Source organism: Brachyhypopomus gauderio, chromosome 8, assembly GCF_052324685.1.
Source record: "Brachyhypopomus gauderio isolate BG-103 chromosome 8, BGAUD_0.2, whole genome shotgun sequence".
Lineage (NCBI taxonomy): Eukaryota > Metazoa > Chordata > Actinopteri > Gymnotiformes > Hypopomidae > Brachyhypopomus > Brachyhypopomus gauderio.
In genome coordinates this window covers 27,007,268-27,023,195 of record NC_135218.1, presented here as the reverse complement: position 1 = coordinate 27,023,195, position 15,928 = coordinate 27,007,268, and the positions used below count along the sequence as shown (strand labels likewise).

Genomic DNA, 15,928 nt, shown 5'->3' with positions numbered 1-15,928 from the left:
ATTACCCTCCGTCGGAGTACTCCGCACCTGCCGTAGGTTACGGTGAGGAAGAGGAGGAGTACGAAGAGGAAGATCGTCCTCCGTCCGTGCACTCAGGCGTCTCAGAGTGCACGGACAGCGAACTCTACTCAGAGGAAGAGGGCAGTCCGCCCCCCTCTGAGTGTTCTGCTGGGACTTTGAAGGGGAGGTGGACCCCGTCCTCAGATCGCTCCGGAGGAGAGAGGATGGACTGCTCCCGGGGGTGGCAGCCCGGAGCAGCCCATGAGTTGGAGCCGGGACAGCGAGGCGACCGAGATGGAGGTGGAAGAGCCCACGGTCGACTCCAGAGGACGGTCGCGGAGCGAGACGGGCGTACCATACGGCCAGCTGGGGGGAGAGTCCACCCGCCGCGCTGCACCTGGCGCGTCCGCCCGCCGCGCTGCACCTGGCGCGTCCGCCCGCCGCGCTGCACCCGGCGCGTCCGCCCGCCGCGCTGCACCCGGCGCAGCAAAGCCTGGAGGAGGACCGTTCGCTGCAGCACCTGCAGCTCCCGATCTCTCTCCCCTTATCGCTCTACTCCTGGCGCGCAGTCTGGCGCCTGTTTCGTGTGTGTCTGTCCCAGTGTTTGTGAGTCTGCCCGTATGTGTACCGAACCCCTTTTTCCCGTTTGTTCCTCTGTGTGTAAGTGTTCCTGTTTGTGTGTTTGTGTCCGTCCCGTTAAACGTGTCTAACGTGTTTTCCCCGGTCTTCCCAGGGAGGGTGTTCTAAGCTGTTGGTGGCGGACTCTCCACCGAGGGCGGTCATCTCCCAGACGCAGGACTGGGTGCTTCGGATCCGCCCATCGACGTGGGTTCGGGGCACTCGGTCCTGTTGGCACCCCGGGACGGGTAGTGCCCTTGGTGGGGGCGTCTGTCACGCTACGGTCCCCGAACCCTTCCTTTGGGGCATGTGTTAACGTTGTCTGCGTCTATTCGTCTGCGTCAGTGTCTCTCTGTGGGTGCGGGTGCGTCTTGTCATTATCCGTCTCACCTGTGGCTCGTCTCGTCGTCACGTGGGGTTGATGTGGTCTGTCTATTTAATGTGCGTTCGCGCAGTGTCTTGTGCTCGTCGTTGTCTAAGTCTACACGTTTCAGTGTGAGTGGTCTATGTTTTACGTGCGCTGTCTTGCGCAATAGTGGTAGAAATAAACGTGACGTCTGCTAAAGCAAGGATCTGTGTCTCGTCCTTCGCCTCGCACCCATCGTCACAGTCTGGTATTGTCATTCAACGCAGCTATTAATTGTCAATCACCTTATCGCCACACCCCTTTAAGTAACACTTAATAACTTCTATAAAATCTGTTTATCGTAGAGAAAAACACTGGGAGAGATACTAACGCAATGGGGTCTTATAGAATTCACAAAATATAATTGCTCAAAAAACCTATTTTACGTGTAATAAAAATTCAAAGTTTCTTGTCCGGCTCGTTCACTTACATGGGAATGGGCGGGGTTAAAAGTTGTACTGCAGCCAGCCACTAGAGGGCAGTTGACTTACGGAGGCTTCACTTTTCACTCATGTCGTCCAGTCCACTTATATATACGATCTCTGAATGGTACTGTTACATACTCTAGTGTAACCGTACTGCTACATCCCCTAGTGTAACCGTACTGCTACATTCTCTAGTGTAACCGTACTGCTACATACTCTAGTGTAACCGTACTGCTACATTCTCTAGTGTAACCGTACTGCTACATACTCTAGTGTAACCGTACTGCTACATCCCCTAGTGTAACCGTACTGCTACATTCTCTAGTGTAACCGTACTGCTACATTCTCTAGTGTAACCATACTGCTACATACTCTAGTGTAACCGTACTGCTACATACTCCAGTGTAACCGTACTGCTACATACTCCAGTGTAACCGTACTGCTACATACTCCAGTGTAATGGTACTGCTACATACTCCAGTGTAATGGTACTGCTACATACTCCAGTGTAATGGTACTGCTACATTCTCTAGTGTAATGGTACTGCTACATACTCCAGTGTAATGGTACTGCTACTGTACATTCATTAACTTGGTGGAGAGACCCGAGCGTCTCTGTTGACTCTAGCCTTGGTGCTGGAGATACGCCAGTTTACACTGGCCGTCAGGATCACATTCCAGGTAGCTAGAGTGACTTGGGTGTGGGGTGCTGTGTTTGTGGGTGTTTTTGTGTGAGTACGCCTGTGTGTATGTGTGTGTGTGTGACTCTTACACTAGTGTGTAGTAGAGGAGGAAGCTACGCGATCTGGATTGTGTTCTCACTGCTGTCCGACATCGTTCTGTCGTTGAATGAAAAGTTCCTACTGAACCTGCATTCTCTAGGTGGTTTTGGGCTGGGGGGGCTGTATTTACACTGCTGAGGGATTCCTCCTCACACCCCAGATAAGGTGAGACGGCACTGGACGCTGGCAGCGTGGACATCAGCTGTTCCCACCTGGAGCGTTGGCCCTCCACAATGACCTGATTCATTTTCCCCCGCCGTTTTTCCCCTCTCTGTCCGTAGCAGTGACGAACTTGTGGGGTTTGTTTATGTTAATTAACCCGTTAGTTAGGAGCTCGTTTGCTTGACGGCTGGTCTATGCCATAGCAGCATCGCTTCCAGTAACCTCCAGGCGAATCAACGGGGCCTTCTTCGCCCTGGGGGAGGGACTGGTGCAGGAGGGGCTGTGTTGGGGTGTGGGGTGTGCAGGGGTGTGGTGTGTTTTGGGGTGTGGGCTGTGTTGGGGTGCAGGGTGTGCAGGGGTGTGCTTGGGTGTGGTGTGTGTTGGGGTGTGGGGTGTGCAGGGGTGTGGTGTGTTTTGGGGTGTGGGCTGTGTTGGGGTGCAGGGTGTGCAGGGGTGTGCTTGGGTGTGGTGTGTGTTGGGGTGTGGGGTGTGCAGGGGTGTGGTGTGTTTTGGGGTGTGGGCTGTGTTGGGGTGCAGGGTGTGCAGGGGTGTGCTTGGGTGTGGTGTTTGTTGGGGTGTGATGTGTGTTGGGGTGTGGGGTGTGCTGGGGTGTAGGGTGTATTGGGGTGTGGTGTGTGTTGGGGTGTGGTGAGCAGCACATTGTCCTGCAGGACACTCTGCAGGACACGTGGGGACGGTCCTCTCTGCTGGACACGTTAGGACCGGTATAACACAGGATAGGGTCTAACCGCACGCTTCCCTGGTCTGTGTAGCGTCCGAGCCCAACCTGAAGGTGCGGTCCCGTCTGAAGCAGAAGGTGACGGAGAGGAGAAGCAGCCCGTTACTGCGAAGGAAGGACAACCACATCAGCTCATCCAGGAAGCGCTCTCTAGACACGGCAGGTACACACACTGCACCTGTGCGACTCCGTTCTGTCTCGTGTTTGTGGAAGTCTGTCTGGAACTTTTAAGTCCTTTCTAGTGTCATATTTGTGTAATCTTAGTGTGTTGTGTTTGTGTAACGCATTGGTGTGTGTTGTGTTTGTGTAACACCTTGACGTGTGTTGTGTTTGTGTAACACCTTGGTGTGTGTTGTGTTTGTGTAACACCTTGGCGTGTGTTGTGGTTGTGTAACACCGTGATGTGTGCTGTGTTTGTGTAACACCGTGATATGTGCTGTGTTTGTGTAACACCGTGATGTGTGCTGTGTTTGTGTAACACCTTGATGTGTGTTGTGTTTGTGTAACACCTTGATGTGTGTTTTGTTTGTGTAACACCTTGATGTGTGCTGTGTTTGTGTAACACCTTGATGTGTGTTGTGTTTGTGTAACACCTTGATGTGTGTTTTGTTTGTGTAACACCTTGATGTGTGCTGTGTTTGTGTAACACCGTGATGTGTGTTGTGTTTGTGTAACACCTTGATGTGTGCTGTGTTTGTGTAACACCTTGATGTGTGCTGTGTTTGTGTAACACCTTGATGTGTGTTTTGTTCAGTGTTGCCATAGTTACTTTGAAACAGTAATCCGACTACTGACTACTGACTACTTCTTTAAAAAGTAACTCAGTTAAGTTACTGACTACTTGCTTTTAAAAGTAACTAAGTTTGATTACTTTTAGTTACTTTCAGCAGAGGCTGATAACATGAAAATGACTACCAGTTCTGCCAATACTCACTTTATTGACATGTATTTTAACCGGAACATCAAAAATGACACTGGCATTTGTAAACTTTTTCTTGAAATAGGCTTAGGCCTACATGTTTTTTAAATAAATAAATAAGACAGTCTTTCTGTTCAACTCCGCCCACTTACAGGGTTGCCATCTCTCACGCATTGAGACACACGCATTTGACTGTCTTCACACGCTTACACGCCACACTTCCGATATCTCACGCCGAAAAAAAATCTAGTTTATTTACCTCTGATCCACATCTATGATTCAATGAGTTACTAGTTCGATCTGGCGCCAACCACCGGCGATCGATCGATCGCGATATAATACTGAATTTAGTCCATTTTACACCCCGCCCGGTAACAATTTACGTTCGCCGCCAAGCCCCGGTTTTTTTTTTCAGGTTTGACGTTGTGTTTTTGAAAGTAGACAGCACTCTGTCGCCAGGACAGAGTGTACAACGGACCTTAATGTTGTCTTCCTGAGCCGAAATAAAATCAAAATAATGCCTGTATTTCCAGCTGCTAAAGGCGAACCTCTCCTTCCATCTGACTTTGGCGCCGCAGAGCAGAGATTACGTAACCGCGTAAGAAACGTGTAGCCAAAAAATAAGAATGAATAAATATAACCTACGTTCCCCCGAAATGCAGAAATAGTAACGCACGATGTTTTAGATAAGTAACTTTAATCTGACTACTAGTTTTTAAATAGTAGTTGCGTTAGACTACTCGTTACTGAAAAAAGTAGTCCGACTACAGTAACGCGTTACTAAGTAACACGTTACCGGCATCACTGGTTTTGTTTGTGTAACACCGTGATGTGTGTTGTGGTTGTGTAACACCTTGGCGTGTGCTGTGTTTGTGGACAGACTCTGTATGCAGCAGTGCTCCAGGATCTGGACCCAGTTCTCCCAACAACAGCTCCCACAGCAGCCTGTGTGAGAACGGCATCAGCACGGCCGTCTCCTCCAGCTCCCCTGAGGTAAACACACCGCTGCAGCTCACAGAACAGGTCACAACACGGAGGTCACAACACGGAGGTCACAACACCGAGGTCACAACACCGAGGTCACAACACCGAGGTCACAACACAGAGATGGCACAGAACACAGCACAGCGCAACACCGTTCCGTGTGTCATTACATTGTTGGAGTTTGTTTGATGTGATGTCTTCCATTTTGATAGCTCTACTTTGTGTGTGTGTGTGTGTGTGTGTGTGTGTGTGTGTGTGTGTGTGTGTGTGTGTGTGTGTGTGTTGTAGGCCTCTGTAGCTAGCAGGCTCTCTGGACGTGATGGCTCAGTGGTGCAGCTGTCCCTCTACACATCTCCATCACTGCCCAACATCACCCTGGGACTACCAGCCAGCAGCAGCGTGAGAATCCTCACACTCATACACTCACACTCATACACTCACCCTCACACTCATACACTCACCCTCACACTCATACACTCACCCTCGCCTTCACCTTCACACTCGCCCTCATACTCACCCTCTTCTTCTATCTCTTGAACCCTCTCTTTTTGTTTTCTCTTGTTTGTGATCTGACTCTTTACATTATCATGTGAACCTTCCTTAATCAATCATTCAGAACCCCCCATACCCTACTAAACCCTTCATAACCTACTAAAACCTCCATACCCTACTAAACCCTCCATACCCTACCAAACCCTCCATACCCTACTAAACCCCCCATACCCTACTAAACCCTTCATAACCTACTAAAACCTCCATACCCTACTAAACCCTTCATAACCTACTAAAACCTCCATACCCTACTAAACCCTCCATACCCTACTAAACCCCCATACCCTACTAAACCATCCATACCCTACTAAAACCTTCATAACCTACTAAACCCTCCCATACCCTACTAAACCCTCCATACCCTACTAAACCCCCCATACCCGACTAAACCCTTCATAACCTACTAAAACCTCCATACCCTACTAAACCCTCCATACCCTACTAAACCCTTCATAACCTACTAAAACCTCCATACCCTACTAAACCCTCCATACCCTACTAAACCCCCATACCCTACTAAACCCTTCATAACCTACTAAAACCTCCATACCCTACTAAACCCTCCATACCCTACTAAACCCTTCATAACCTACTAAAACCTCCATACCCTACTAAACCCTTCATAACCTACTAAAACCTCCATAGCCTACTAAACCCTCCATACCCTACTAAAACCTTCATACCCTACTAAACCCTCCATACCCTGCTAAATACCTCTTAATACCTCCCTGTGACAGTGGCCAGACACTTTCTTCAATACATCAAATAAAATCAAAATCAAATCAAATATATTTATATAGCGCTTTTCACAACACATGTTGTCACAAAGCGCTTTACAGGATTTACAAGGTTAACAATACTATGGGTCCAAATCCCTAATGAGCAAGCCAAAGGCGACAGTGGCAAGGAAAAACTCCCTAGATGGTGGGGATTAGGAAGAAACCTTGGGAGGACCAAGACTCAAAAGGGAACCCATCCTCCATTGGGCGGCCCATTAACACACAAATTACACAAAAAAAAGCATAGACATCATAGACAAGTGCATCACTCTATACTTTGTCTATAATTGCATGTGTGTGTGTGTGTGTGTGAAAGAGAAGAGTGACATCAGTGTCTTAGACTCAGGGGATTTCTACTTGCACATCTAGGTGTCATCTGGCCAGCAGGACGGCGAACGCTTGCCCGTTACCAGTTTACCCATGACCACTGCGTTCCTGGGCACCTCCCAGCTACCCGCCTACCTGGGCACCGCCGACTCAGCTAGTTCCCACAATGCACTGCTGCAGCACATGGTTCTCCTGGAGCAGTCAGCCACACCGAGTCCTCTAGCCACAGGTGGGTGTGGAAGTGCACTTGTTCCTGGTGAAGGCTGTGAGATATGCATATGATATGTATATATGTGTTATTATGCATGTTATATATATGTATATATGCAAATATATGATATTCATATGATGTGCATATGTGTGTGATATGTATATGTTTTATATGCATATGTTTATGAAATGTATGCAATACGCATAGGATATGTTAATGCAATGTGAATGATATGCAAATTATATGCAAATGTACGTGCCTCGTGCTGTGCGCAGGTGTCAGTGCCCTCCCTCTCCAATCTCCTTCTCTGCATAAACTGCGCGAGCACCGTCCACTGGGCCGCACGCAGTCGGCACCTCTACCCCAGAGCAGCCAGGGCCTGCAGCACCTGGTGCTCCAACAGCAACACCAGCACTTCCTGGAGAAGCACAAACTTCAATTCCAGCAGCTTCACATCAGCAAGGTAACAGCACAGAACACCAGACAGATCTGATCTCTGTATCTGACACTAGCACAGCCTCAGAACACCAGACAGATCTGATCTCTGTTCTTGACACTAGCACAGCCTCAGAACACCAGACAGATCTGATCTCTGTATCTGACACTAGCACAGCCTCAGAACACCAGACAGATCTGATCCCTGTATCTGACACTAGCACAGCCTCAGAACACCAGACAGATCTGATCTCTGTATCTGACACTAGCACAGCACAGAACACCAGACAGATCTGATCTCTGTATCTGACACTAGCACAGCACAGAACACCAGACAGATCTGATCTCTGTATCTGACACTAGCACAGCCTCAGAACACCAGACAGATCTGATCTCTGTATCTGACACTAGCACAGCCTCAGAACACTAGACAGATCTGATCCCTGTATCTGACACTAGCACAGCCTCAGAACACCAGACAGATCTGATCTCTGTATCTGACACTAGCACAGCCTCAGAACACCAGACAGATCTGATCTCTGTATCTGACACTAGCACAGCCTCAGAACACCAGACAGATCTGATCTCTGTTCTTGACACTAGCACAGCCTCAGAACACCAGACAGATCTGATCTCTGTATCTGACACTAGCACAGCCTCAGAACACTAGTCAGATCTGACCTCTGTATCTGACACTAGCAACTAGCACAGCCTCAGAACACCAGACAGATCTGATCTCTGTATCTGACACTAGCACAGCCTCAGAACACCAGACAGATCTGATCCCTGTATCTGACACTAGCACAGCCTCAGAACACCAGACAGATCTGATCTCTGTATCTGACACTAGCACAGCCTCAGAACACCAGACAGATCTGATCTCTGTATCTGACACTAGCACAGCCTCAGAACACCAGACAGATCTGATCCCTGTATCTGACACTAGCGTGTCAGATAATCTGACACAGTTATCTAATGATGAACGCAATACTGATACTGATACACGTCATACTGATACACTATTACATTTTTTACATTTATGGCATTTTGCAGACGCCCTTATCCAGAGCGACTTACATTTTAATCAAATTTTTTATACAAGTGAGCAATTGGGGCCTTGCTCAGGGGCACCTCAGTCATGGCCTCAGGTCTGGGAATCGAACCCACGACCCTCCGGTCACAAGACCAGTTCCCTAACCACCAGACAGTGACTGCCCTCGTACTGGTGATAACACATCATACTGATACACGTTTCAGTCACTCTGGCTATGAACAGCTGCCATAATTTGTAATGTAATGGATTGAGATGCGATGAGAGTGTCAAATGCTGTCTGACACAGAAATTTGTTGTTATCTGTTGTTGAATCAGGCATATTCATTAAGATTCATCAAACACATCACATTCTTAATGTATGACACTATAACTGTAACTACACAGCCTTTGTTATGAAAACAGTGTAGCAGTGTCATGGCAACCTACAGGACATGTGAGAGTTGTTTTGGTTGAGTGGGATATGTTTACAGTGCATCAGCACCAGAAAATGTTGCACGTACACTGTGGGCTGAATCTCTCCCCCCCACTTCAGTGTCCTAGCTGACGGTGTGTTGACTGTGGTCAACAATGCCCACAACCCACACGAGGGGACTTAAGATACAGATGAACAAAGACTACCTAACATAAGGGCTAATGCTAATCATAAAAAACACGATACTAAACAGGATAAGCTCAAATTCGTTTCATAGACAGATTAGTCCATTCTTTAGTAATGAACAGACAGGAGCAGACAGTAGAGGTTTCTTACGAGGACATTTATACATAATTTTTGTGTCAGCTGCCCAGTGGCCCTCAGATCCACCAGCCTTCAGATCCAGTAGCCCTCAGACCCAGTGGCCCTCAGACCCAGTGGCCCTCAGATCCAGTGGCCCTCAGATCCACCAGCCTTCAGATCCAATAGCCCTCAGACCCAGTGGCCCTCAGACCCAGTGGCCCTCAGATCCACCAGCCTTCAGACCCAGTGGCCCTCAGACCAGGAAGCCCTCAGATACAGTAGCCCTCAGACCCAGTGGCCCTCAGACCCAGTGGCCCTCAGACCAGGAAACCCTCAGACTCAGTGGCCCTCAGACCCAGTAGCCCTCAGACCCAGTAGCCCTCAGACCCAGTGGCCCTCAGACCCAGTGGCCCTCAGACCCAGTGGCCCTCAGACCAGGAAACTCTCAGATCCACCAGCTCCAGTTTTGATTGGTGTTCTACTCCTTGTCAATAACTGAGTATTGATATGGATAATGGGTGATGTGAGCAGAAGAGGCACAATTGTGACAAAGGCGATTGTTGATGGGAAGTACAGTGTGCAGAGCGATCACAGTAACTGTCTATAGAACTAACCTGTCCCCTGTGGCACATGCATAAAACATGTGCTGGAGTGCTGTGAGTCCCAGAGCCTCCACTGTGTGTTGTCCTATCAGACGAGCGCTGCAGGAGTGATTGACAGCTCTGTGGGTCTGTTTATGAGCATGCTCAGTAAAGATCACTCTGGTCCTATCCTTCACTCTCTTGTTCTTTGTCTCACTCTGTGTTATGACTCGGGGAGGCCTAACAGACAGTGTTCTGATGTCATAGCCTGACAGACTGTGCTGATGTCATAGCCTGACAGACAGTGTGCTGATGTCATAGCCTGACCGACAATGTGCTGATGTCATAGCCTGACCGACAATGTGCTGATGTCATAGCCTGACCGACAATGTGCTGATGTCATAGTCTGACAGACAATGTGCTGATGTCATAGTCTGACAGACTGTGCTGATGTCATAGCCTGACAGACAGTGTGCTGGTGTATTTGGGATGTTCTCCAGTGAGATCCTGCAGGACCAGCTAGCTAACCTTCCCTGTCCAGAGTACATGACCAGCTAACCTCTCCTGCTTGGCTAGTCCTGTACTAGCTTTTTCTGAGTACAGAAACCAGGAAAAAATACATTACGTTCCTTATACAGTACGCTTAGCACCAACTAACAGCCATTCTTAAAGATCCCTGTGTTGGAGCATCAAGCGTAGTGGATAATGATGACATGGTGAACCAAATAAATACATTTGTTCTTTATCGCCAATTATCTCTTTGGTCCCTTACAATCGCCTGAAAAATACAGAAAAATTCTGTGGAATCTGCAAACTCACGCCACTAACACACCAGGCTAATAAAATACATTTATGCAGAACCCTCGAGGGGAGCTTGTGTGCTCCATCACGAAAAACTTTGGAGCCATTTTTGTTTAGTTCTTTTCTTTTTATCTGTTGTTCAGTTGAGTTTGAGTTAGTCTGAATTCATTAGTCTGAGTTGCACAAAGTGGCAATATTTCTCACTGAAAATAGCTAGTTAATAGTTAACACAATGTTTCCTATGATGAGTGAACACTGTTCTCTCGTTATTCACATAATTGTCCCATTATGTATCGGCCAAGTGCAGGTTGATACAACATGCTGTCCAAGTTCTGTGTGGACAAGTACTGAGGACATATTACTCTCTTTAGATTCCCTCTACAGGAATAGTGTGCATAGGCTAAAATATGACTAGACCTTCCGTTTTTGTTGTATGTTCTTTTGCTGTGTTAGATATTGACCAAGCCTGGTGAGGTTGGCCGGCAGCACCAGAGCCATCCTGAGGAGACGGAGGAGGAGCTTAGAGAACAACAGGACTCCGCCCAGGAGGCAAGCCTACCACTGAGTGTCATCATCAAGGACTCCGCCCAGGAAGCGGGCCAACCGCTGAGTGTCATCATCAAGCAGGAGCCCCCGGACCCACAGGAGGAGGAAGGACCAGAAGAGCTCTTCAAACAGGTTAGAGAGCCCCAGATGGATGAGCCACGCCTGTCCTCCTCTTGAGTCCTCCACAGAGTCCTCCGCGAGTCTTCCACGAGTCCAAGTACTGGGGTTTTGTTTCCTTTTCTCTGACTCTCTGACACTCGTGTTATGAGGCCAGTGGAGAGAGCTGGAAACGCCTGGCACAAGCATACAGCTGCCGTAATCAAAATCTTCCAAACGGGATTATCTGGTTCGGGATTATAATAACTGGTTCTCCAGTGTAAACTTATGTTTCTCTATATGTATTGGTGCTTCTCTGGTTTCTGTTTTTGTGGAACATGTGTTGCGGTCCGTAAAGCAGGGCTCAAGTGTTGTGGCCCGTAAAGCAGAGCTCAGATGTTGCGGCCCGTAAAGCAGGGCTCAGGTGTTGTGGTCCGTAAAGCAGAGCTCAGGTGTTGCGGCCCGTAAAGCAAGGCTCAGGTGTTGTAGTCCGTAAAGCAGAGCTCAGGTGTTGCAGCCCGTAAAGCAGGGCTCAGGTGTTGCTGTCCTTAAAGCAGGGCTCAGGTGTTGCGGCCCGTAAAGCAGGGCTCAGGTGTTGCGGCCCGTAAAACAGGGCTCAGGTGTTGTGGTCCGTAAAGCAGGGCTCAGATGTTGCAGTCCGTAAAGCAGGGCTCAGGTGTTGCTGTCTGTAAAGCAGGGCTCAGGTGTTGATTATAACTGCCACCTGGTGGCTGTTTTCATACATGCCAAATCCCATTTAGATGCTGCAATCTGCAGAGTGTAGAGGAGTATACAGGAGTATACAGGAGTGTAGAGGAGTGTAGAGGAGTATACAGGAGTATACAGGAGTGTAGAGGAGCATAGAGGAGTGAACAGGAGCATAGAGGAGAGTACAGGAGTATAGAGGAGTGTACAGGGGTGTAGCTGAGTGTAACGTGGCTTGGACACAATCGCTGAGAGGAGCGAGATTTATTAAAGGGAATACCAAAATCAGAGTCGAAAGGACAGGCGTGGGTCAAACCAGGAGGGCAGCCAGAACAGGTAAGGTACACGGGCATAATGGGACAGGGAACGTAAACACGACGGGAGACATGGAGCAGGCAGAACAAACACGGAAAACAGAAACACAGCGTAAACTCACGAATGCACGAACCGACAGGATGAACAAACCAACTGATAGACAAAATCACGGATGACTCGACTGGGGAATGACGGGACTTATATACATAGAACCAAACTAGGGACAGGTGATGACAATGACACAGGGGCGTGGTAACAAACGAGGAATCATCAAAATAAACGAGCAGGGCGGGACAAACAGGCAGGGAACACAGACATGAGGGAACCCAGAGTGACAGCTACGAGAGGGGGCGTTGCCCTACGTGACAGAACCCCCCCTCAAAGCGTGCCACTCCGGGGCACGCAAGGGCAGACAGGACAGGGACAGCGGACACAGACAAGGGGAAAGCAGGGCACGGAGACCGGGGCACAGCAGGGACAGGGGAACCAGAGACGGGCCAGGAGCCGGGCTGGGGCATGGCGATACAGGCAGGGACAGGGCGAGGCATGGGAGCAGGACCGGGAACAGACACAGGAGACGGGCCAGGGGACAGGGCAGAGGCATACACGGAGGCAAACACGGCTTGGACGACTGAGACAGGCACAGGCACAAGGTGGGTGACGACTTGGGGAACAGACATGGGGACAGGGACGGAGACGACACCACCGGGAACAGACACAGGAACAGGAACATGGACACGAACAGACACAACCATGGGGACAGGAACCAAAACAAAGCCAGGGACGGAACAGGGGAGCAAGGGGGACACAGGCATAGAGGCAGGAACACGGGGCGGAGCAGACAACACACTGAGTCCAAGCCCACACGTGGGCAGCACAGTCTCTGGGGCGACAGGTGCGGCCGGGCGGCAGGCAGCGGGCACAGGAGCCGGCAGACAGGCAGCGGGAACAGGCAGGGTCCGCTGGCGGGCAGCGGGAACAGGCAGGGTCCTCTGGCGGGCAGCGGGAACAGGCAGGGTCCGCTGGCGTGCAGCGGGAACAGGCAGGGTCCGCTGGCGGGCAGCGGGAACGGGAGCCGGCGTGGACGACCTCTCCAGGGTCGCGGGGACAGGAACCGGCGTGGACGACCCCTCCAGGGTCGCGGGGACAGGAACCGGCGTGGACTGCCGACGGGCAGCGGGGACAGGAACCGGCGTGGACGACCCCTCCAGGGTCGCGGGGACAGGAACCGGCATGGACTGCCGACGGGCAGCGGGGACAGGAACCGGCGTGGACTGCCGACGGGCAGTGGGGACAGGAACCGGCGTGGATGACCTCTCCAGGGTCGCGGGGACAGGAACCGGCGTGGACGACCCCTCCTTGGTCGCGGGTACAGGAACCGGCATGGACGAGACACCTTCGGGGGGTAGAACCACCAAGCCGACGTCCTCAGGGGCGGAACCACCGGGCTGAAGTCCTCGGGGGGCGGAACCACCAAGCCGACGTCCTCGGGGGGCGGAGCCACCAAGCCAACGTCCTCGGGGGGCGGGACCGCCAAGCCGACGTGGCTTGTACTCCCCCCCAAAAAATACATGGGGGTGTCCTGTGGAGTAGCCGGCGGGATCAGCGGTGTTAGGTCCTCCTCCTCAGGGTCCGGGTCGAGCCTGGAAGAACACACAGACACACACGCCCCTCGGTGGCTCTCTCTGCGATGGCTCCGCCTCCTCTGAGGCGTCGGGAGCTCGCAGCAGCCATTGAGAGCCGACCGAGGGTTAAGCCACGGCTCGTCTGTGCGCTCGTTCCGTCTGCCCGCTGCTTGCACCACAGGTTGCTCACCCCTGTGGTGTTCGCCAAGCGGGGCAGACTCCCAGCGCTCAATAGGAGTCTCGTCGCGAAAGCCAGTAGTGAGAGACTGCGCTTTCTTCGGTCTGCGACGAGACTTCCTTGTTCCCACAGCGCCAGGGGTATTCCTGTCTCCGGCTCGTTCGCGCTGTAACACATGAGTGTTAAACTGCACGGAAGCAGCCAACAACTCGTTACAGCGACTAAACTCACCGGAGTCTCGCTCTCTCGCTGTGTCCTCGTTAGATCCGTGATTATGTAACGTGGCTTGCGCCACGGAGCGAGGAGACGGACACAATCGCTGAGAGGAGCGAGATTTATTAAAGGGAATACCAAAATCAGAGTCGAAAGGACAGGCGTGGGTCAAACCGGGAGGGCAGCCAGAACAGGTAAGGTACACGGGCATAATGGGACAGGGAACGTAAACACGACGGGAGACACGGAGCAGGCAGAACAAACACGGAAAACAGAAACACAGCGTAAACTCACGAATGCACGAACCGACAGGATGAACAAACCAACTGATAGACAAAATCACGGATGACACGACTGGGGGATGACGGGACTTATATACATAGAACCAAACTAGGGACAGGTGATGACAATGACACAGGGGCGTGGTAACAAACGAGGAATCATCAAAATAAACGAGCAGGGCGGGACAAACAGGCAGGGAACACAGACATGAGGGAACCCAGAGTGACAGCTACGAGAGGGGGCGTTGCCCTACGTGACACTGAGGAGGAACATCGAGTTCGCTTAACGAAGACCAAACCAGTGAAGTATAAAATAGTTAAATCATGTCATACTTTAAATGTTTGAACCAAAATCCAATGTTGAAATCTATTCTTTGTGTTCTGGGAAGCTAGAGAAGACAGCAGGACAGGGGTAATGTGATCATGGCAGTGAAGATATGATAATACCAGCTGAAACTGAAGGAAAACAAATAAAATGAAATTGGTTCTGAACTTTCAGCAGTAGTTCACCAAATAGGGTATTACTATATTACAAACTATAATGTTTATTCCTGTTTTAGGTGGGGTGTACTTCATAATTGACAAGGCCTGCAGAGCTCCAATACACACACACACACACACACACAGACATATACACAGAGATGCACATGCACACCACGGGTTTAAGCTTAGTTGTGTGTGTGTGTGTGTGTGTGTGTGTGTGTGTGTGTGTGTGTGTGTGTGTGTGTGTGTGTGTGTGTGTCTTTGTGGGGGGAACAGCAGGCCATCCTATTGGAGCAGCAAAGGATCCATCAGCTGAGGAACTACCAGGCCTCTATGGAGGCTGCCGGCCTGTCCGTCAACCTGGCCGGGCACCGCCCCCTCTCTAGGGCCCAGTCTTCTCCCGCGTCAGCCTCCTTCATTGGTGTACAAGACGTGCCTTCTAAACCCAGATTCACCACAGGTCAGAACATCCTTCGTCTCTGCCGGTCTGTGCATCTGTCTCTGTCTCTGCCTGTCTTATGTGTCCGTCTCTGTTGCTGTCTCTGCCGGTCTATGCATCTATCTCTATCTCTGTTTGTCTGTCTCTGTTTGTCTATGTGTCTCTGTATGTCTCTGTCTGTCCTATGATCAGATTCCTCCTTATTACCTTTCTACTGCTAGCAGTTTATCAGCTGACCTTTCGTTGTATCATATATGTATCATATTTGTATACATGAGACTAACAACCCTCTCGCAACCCCCTCCCCCCTTAAGGGAAGACGAATCTGTGATCAGAGAGCGACATCTACAGGTTAGGAAATGAGTGCAGGACACGGAGAGCGCATGCATCAATAACTTTGCCTCCACACAAACACACACGTGGAGATGTGTTCGCGAACGTATTCGAGGCTAATAGGACTCGAAATGATTCGAAATAATTCGCTTTTTATCACATTATTTAATGGTTGTTTATTATAGTCACCGTAGCGTGCGACTCCGCCTACCTCCGCGAACGGTG

General features: G+C 50.3%; 1 protein-coding gene across 2 annotated transcripts in view; it reads left to right on the top strand.

The window, feature by feature from the left end:
• LOC143522197 (histone deacetylase 4-like) overlaps nt 1-15,928 on the top strand; it is a 76,206-nt gene that overhangs the window by 43,644 nt on the left and 16,634 nt on the right. For both annotated transcript variants that reach the window (XM_077015969.1, XM_077015970.1), the window contains 7 exons: nt 3,166-3,294; nt 4,931-5,043; nt 5,323-5,433; nt 6,735-6,921; nt 7,179-7,366; nt 10,943-11,167; nt 15,208-15,391. In XM_077015969.1, coding sequence (XP_076872084.1) covers nt 3,166-3,294; nt 4,931-5,043; nt 5,323-5,433; nt 6,735-6,921; nt 7,179-7,366; nt 10,943-11,167; nt 15,208-15,391 — 1,137 coding nt within the window. The remainder of the gene's footprint in view (nt 1-3,165; nt 3,295-4,930; nt 5,044-5,322; nt 5,434-6,734; nt 6,922-7,178; nt 7,367-10,942; nt 11,168-15,207; nt 15,392-15,928) is intronic.